The sequence below is a fragment of the Telopea speciosissima genome, chromosome 7 (genome assembly GCF_018873765.1).
Source record: "Telopea speciosissima isolate NSW1024214 ecotype Mountain lineage chromosome 7, Tspe_v1, whole genome shotgun sequence".
Lineage (NCBI taxonomy): Eukaryota > Viridiplantae > Streptophyta > Magnoliopsida > Proteales > Proteaceae > Telopea > Telopea speciosissima.
In genome coordinates this window covers 7,759,076-7,765,231 of record NC_057922.1, presented here as the reverse complement: position 1 = coordinate 7,765,231, position 6,156 = coordinate 7,759,076, and the positions used below count along the sequence as shown (strand labels likewise).

Genomic DNA, 6,156 nt, shown 5'->3' with positions numbered 1-6,156 from the left:
AATGAATGGCCTCAATCAGTTGAGATTGAGAAATTAGGATTGTCCTTCCCGACCTCAGGATTGAGGATTTGAATCTTATTGCAAATTAATTGGTAAGATTGGTTTTGCTAGTTCCAGTTAAATTGAAGCAGACAGGTTTGAACTTTGAATTCAGACACCTTTGTATTGACTAATGAGGGCATTCTCTGAAAAATATAGAAACTTAGCCATATCTTGGGACCTATTATTAAAGATCGTGGTAAGGTCACAGTCATCCCTTAGCAATTTTTCCAAGCTTGGAAGGACCATTCCTTTGAAGTAGCCTTGAAGGTGCTTTTACATTAAATGTCCTCCGTAAATGTCCTCCTACCAATAATGCCTGTCTCTGACTTGCAATGTCACAAAGCATTGGTCCAACTTTGAAAAAGGACTAATTAGAAAAACCATACTTTCGGGACTGTTTCTAAACACGCTTTCCTGTTTCCATAAACTTGTGTTTAGGTCATACTTCTACCCCCAAGAAAAATATGTTTAGGTCATACTATCAAAGTGAACACTTTTAATTCATGGTCAAATCTTCAATTTATGACTATCACTTCCCTACACTTAAGAGATGTTTACTCAAACACTTCCAGTCCCACCCCAAAAAAAATTTCTGATTCTCCAAACAATACAAATTTCAATCTCCTTCTCTGTTGATAATTCAAAATTCTCAAATTACTCCTGATGTAAGGAGTAAGGAAGGACTAGCTTATGAAAAGGGGGATTATGAGTGGAAGTAGCGGCAGCAGCAGGGGTGGCGCTGGCACTAACAATAGACGGAGAAGAGGTGACGAAGAGAAAGATAGATGCTGATAATGGAAGATCCAGTGATCATATTCAGAAGGATTCTGGATAGTAAAATCAGATACAAGTTTTTTTTTTTTTGGGGGGGGGGGGGTGTTGTAGTGTGTGGAATGTAGAAGTAATTTCTTTGAGAACTTGATGAAACAAGAGTTACCAAGAGTTGCATGTCAATTGTGAAGGGAGTTTATGAGATTTGTCATGGTTCATTTTCAAGAACTTAGTCTGTATTGGTAAGCTTTAAAGAGTGATGGATCTGACGTATACAGCTTTCTTAAGATACCTCCTTTTGTGTTTTACTTCTTGTCTCCCACAATGTTGAACCCTAAGACTTTCTTGATATTGCTTTTTGCAAAACAAATACTTGAAAAACTTTGGAGAAAGTTTCCCTCTCCCGTGGATGAAAGAAAAGTACACCCATCTAAGGTCATTATTACTCGACTCTTGCTGTATGAAGTCAATAATGCCTTCCCCACTATTCATGATACTCATCCCAAAGACATCCAAACTCATAGGTAAGAGATTCTTCATTCACCGTGAGTGAAGGAAAACTGCCTCCAAAAACTCGTCTCGCATTGAATTTGGAAGAGAGATAAGTGAAATTTATATACTAGAATAGGAACTACAAGGGTAGGGTTGCATGAAAGAAAGGTTCACTATGCCTTTTGTCTCTAGGGGGTTTATGAATTGTTTTCACATATGTCGTGGCAAGGCATTAATATGTGTGGTTTTTTTTTTTTTGTTTAGCGGTCGGCAATAGTTCCAAAAAAATTCTTAACTGTCGTCGAATGTTGTTTTATCGGTATTTATTTATTGAGCATTGGGCAGAGCACACTCAAAGTCAGAGTTTGTTAAAAACATTACCAAAATTTTATGAAGTCTCTCCAACATGAAATGAGGGTTTACCAACGTCGGTAACTTACTTTTTACATCGTTTAGATTTCGTCGGATGTTGGTAATGGCTAGTTTTCTGTCTTCTCTCTCCGAGAGATGCATCTCTTAGACCCTTTTGGACAAGTGTTTCCAAGGGATATCATCTCTCCTTTATAAATTGAGAGACATCCCTATCACTTGAGAAATATATTCCAAGTGTTCTACTCCCTTCTCTTACTTTAAGTGTGTATGTATTAAAAAAAAAAAGTGTTCTTCTCTAAGAGCTTTGTTTTACTGATATCATTTGAAGGTTTGTTTTGATTATTAGTACGACTTTGTAGAATTCGAAGGGGACGTAGTAGGAGCATGCACTACTACTTGCGAAAGCTAAGGGCTGTTTTATCTCGGAGACCAATTCACATTTGTCTCGATTGCACCATTGGAGGTGTTTATTCTCTTTATGACAGCGTCAAGTAACGTGACTCAGCCTACATTCGCTATTGACAAAAGCACCAATTGCAATATCATCAAGTACTCTATTGGAAATCTCCTACCAAGGCTTTGGACTAATTTTTTGGCTAGCGATACAAATAGTACTTTTGGTTCTCTCGTAGAAGTATTTATCATTTATTTTACAACAAAATGTGAAATCAAATTTATTTGAGCTTTCTAGATATGTATTTGGGCTTCTTTGTAGACAACATACTAGAGCTTGTGAACTTTGGAGAAAGTCATATCTTGACATACAAGAAATTTTTTAAATGAGCACTTCGGTAAATTGAACTGCAGAACTAAAACAATTTATTGTTGGGAGTTTTGGGTATCCATGTGCAACTTTTTGCAAAATTGCAGTCCAACTTTTGAAAGAAACAAAAACAAAAGCCACCCATTAGCTAGAATACCAGAAAAGTGGGTTGTGCATGCTTTTCCTAGTTGATCATTTTATGTTATAAGCTTATCATACTCTTTTTTACTTATCTTTGCTACTATTCAGTGATGACTGATAAATGTGGGCCTTGTAATGCCTCTCCTGGAGCTATTGAAACAAAGATTGCTGCATCAGCCTATGCCTCTCCTGAAGCCATTGAAACAAAGGGGTTAGGCGGCATTTCCAAGTTATCAATTTCTCCTTCCAACATCCGAATCACAGTTTTCATTAAAGGGCGACCCGATGGGTACCACTGTATGCACCAAGTTGCAACAATGGTCAATCTCCTTGCAATTTCGGCATCTTCTTCTGCAACTATCCTCAAACCCAGCTCTTCCCCTTGATGTAGGCGATTATAAATCCATTCAGGGAAGTATACTTGGCTGGAGTGCTCAACTGAGGCCTCTATATTCTTCCTTCCTCCCAGCATTTCAAGCAACAACATCCCAAAACTGTAAACATCTGATTTATAGGAAACATTACCAAAGTTCCGGGAGAAGACTTCTGGTGCAATATAACCCATTGTTCCCCTAGCAGCTGTCATCGAAACATTGCTTTGACCTTTGGCACAAAACTTTGCCAACCCAAAATCAGTTATTTTGGGATTAAAACTTTTGTCTAGTAGAATATTGTGAGGCTTGATATCAAAATGGAGGATACTCTGGTCACAACCTTGATGAAGGTATTCAATTCCTCTAGCTATACCTTTTGCAATATCCTGAAGCTTCTTCCAGTGTCGCAGAGGGTTGTTAGCATCTTCGGAGAATATGAATTTCTCTAGTGATTCATTGGGCATGAATTCATAGATCAATGCTCTCTTGTATCCTTCTGCGCAGTACCCAAGAAGACGGACCACATTGACATGGTGAATCCTACCGATGGTGCCCACTTCATTGATAAAATCATCTCCATGACTAGCTGGTAATTTGAGGATCTTTACAGCAACAAGATTTCCATCTGAGAGCTCTCCTTTGAACACACTGCCATAGCCTCCTTGTCCTAATTTGCATTTATATTGAATAGTCATCTCCTTAATCTCAGAATAAGAGTGTCTGGTGGGTTTGAGAGACTTGTAATCCTCCAGGAATTTCTCAACCTTGAGTTGATCTTGTCTTGCTTTCTTGTTAGCCAAATTTCGTGACTTGTAGACCTTGATAGAGACACCTATTGCTGCTATGAGAACCAACAAGGCAATGCTTACTCCTCCTGCACATAGGCAAACAAAGCCAAATTCACAGAACACAAACTTTCTATATCGTGCTAGCTTGATATGAAAATGTATGACTACTGTATGCAACTACACAAGAGGGTTGACATTCACCTATGGCAACATCTTTTACCAATTTACCTGCACAAAAAAGAGAACTTGATAATCAGCATGGTTTGGCTTTGATAGGATAAGAAACAACAAAATCACTCCTTGGTAAAACTAAGGACGACGACAACAACAATGATGATCGGTATTAATAACAGAAGAACTAGAAGTCATAGTAACATCCCAGCTCCTGAGTGGTTTTGTTCTTGAATCTGCATCTCTCTCCTACCTTGCTGCAGTTACACCCTGGTACTTCCCATTTCAAACTCAAACTACTGAAATCTTTTTGGAGGTATCTGGGATAAAAGGAGCTCGCATAATAGACCCAGGAAGGATCCCTATAATCCCCAATGCATACAGAACCATCGTATTCACCATAATAATCTTTTTCAGGATTGCTGTAATAACCTTGGTAACCATAGGCATAGTGAAATGGCACGATTGGAACTGCAACAGTTGCCATGACGCTGCAAGACTCTGGCAACAATGCCAGGTCAAAAGATGGATCCATGAAGACAACTGTATGTAAAGCATTGCTTAAACAGGGTACTACGTAGATGCCGAAAGAATCGGATGCATAGTGAGTTGGGCAGCTAAAGAACGAGTAATTCTTCGTGTTACAGAAGTAATGGAATGGATAAGAAGATGCAGATGATGATGATGATGAGCTATTATTATTAGCAGCATCAAACCCAAAGACGAATTCTGCAAGGCAATGTTTCCCAACAGATATGCTATGGGTTGAATACGAGATGTGATAAACAAGAAACTCCCCAACAGATGGAAGTTGTATGATGGTGTCTGTATCCTTGCAAGTCAGCTCAAACCCAGGGAGTCCGCAGTGCTTAGGCTGCTGGCCCTTTATTCGGAATGGGAATTCTATACTAGGTCCATACACATGACACTGAGAAGGCTTGCAGTCATCTTTCTGCCCTACAGAAAGTTGCAGAAGATGAAGAAACCATAGGAAGAAGAATAGAAAGCGGAAGATCAACATTTCTCTCATCTATGCTTGCTTGCTAAAATGGAAAAACCAAAACTAGGCAACACTGAGTGGAAAGAGATAAAGATTGATGTGCATGTAGAAATGAAAATAAAAACAAGGGTGCAACTTCCCTACCTCAGGATTGAGGTTTGAATCTTATCATAAGCAGATTGAATGCTTCTATATAAGAGGAATTAAAGATGGACGATATTTTGCCACATCCTCTGTTTCCAGAGGAAGATCATCTAGTCTTTATGAAACACCATATATAAGACAGTTGAGAACTCATTTCTAAACTTTGAAGCAGCCATGTTTGAAGTGCCAACACCTCTATTGACTAATGAGGTATTCTCTGAAAGAGAGTATCTGAGTCATTACTTGGCCCTGGGACCTATTAAAGATAGCAGTAAGGTCATCCTATCATTATGAGGTCAAAGTCATGCTTTGCAATTTTTTCCAAGCTTGGATGGACTGAAGGAGACAATACTAGGGGGGACTAGTAGAGACAAACTTTGAAGCTGCTTTTCAGTTTCCTTATAAGACTTGTTGAGGTTCCACTATCAAGATGAATAAGAAGAGTTGCACTAATGAAGTATTGCATGATACCAACCATTCACTCATAAGTTTCAGCCCTTTAGTGCTCTTCTCCCATTGGGTAAAAGCAATTCTTTTTTTCAAGCCTTATTGAAGTTCAGGAACATTACAGGGGGGGCAATGACCACCCTACCCCTGCCCGAAAACTCTGCCCGGGTGGGGTCCACCCCCTCCCCCGGGACTGGGGAACTGGGGGGGAATAAAGATCCGGGGGTTGGGTGGGGTGTGGCAAGGGGAATAACAGGATGTTATACATCCAATTTTTTTTTTTTTTTTTTTTTTGGGGGGGGGGGGGGTGGTGGGGAGAGAATCGAACAAGCGACCTCTCCCTGGACTTGGGCCAGCGCTTTACTGCACCAACAGCCACCACCACACCAAGAGGCACTTCTCCCCACCAACCCTTCACATGGCTAAAAAGAACCTGCTTTGCAAGCTTTTGAGAGCTTCACATCCTCAATAGAATTTACAGTTGATCACCTAGATAAAAGCTGGCCTGAGTGATCCATTACCTTGGACGCTCTACATTGCTCACTTCAACCTCCAAAGGCTCATCCCAGAGAGGCTAGCTAACAATGAAATCTAGGTTACACAAATTGAAAGGAAAGGAATATTTCTATAAAACTTGCTAGATGAGGGAAG

At 39.7% G+C, this 6,156-nt stretch overlaps 1 protein-coding gene across 1 annotated transcript; it reads right to left on the bottom strand.

Annotated features, from left to right (window-relative positions):
• Positions 1-2,723: 2,723 nt before the first annotated feature.
• Positions 2,724-4,957, bottom strand: LOC122667500 (rust resistance kinase Lr10-like). Its single transcript, XM_043863778.1, has 3 exons — positions 4,119-4,957; positions 3,945-3,971; positions 2,724-3,829 (listed from the first exon to the last, which is right to left on the bottom strand). The coding sequence occupies exons 1-3, from the start codon at positions 4,942-4,944 to the stop codon at positions 2,760-2,762; spliced, it is 1,923 nt and encodes a 640-aa protein (XP_043719713.1). The 5' UTR covers positions 4,945-4,957; the 3' UTR covers positions 2,724-2,759.
• Between the last annotated feature and the right edge of the window lie 1,199 nt (positions 4,958-6,156).

Excerpts from the sequence above, each read along its gene's own strand:
- LOC122667500 (XM_043863778.1), bottom strand. The coding sequence starts at position 4,944 with ATGAGAGAAATGTTGATCTTCCGCTTTCTATTCTTCTTCCTATGGTTT. Across the intron at positions 3,972-4,118 it reads AACCACTCAGGAGCTGGGAT|GTAAATTGGTAAAAGATGTT; the intron begins GTTACTATGACT and ends TTTTTTGTGCAG. Across the intron at positions 3,830-3,944 it reads GGTAAAAGATGTTGCCATAG|GAGGAGTAAGCATTGCCTTG; the intron begins GTGAATGTCAAC and ends GCCTATGTGCAG.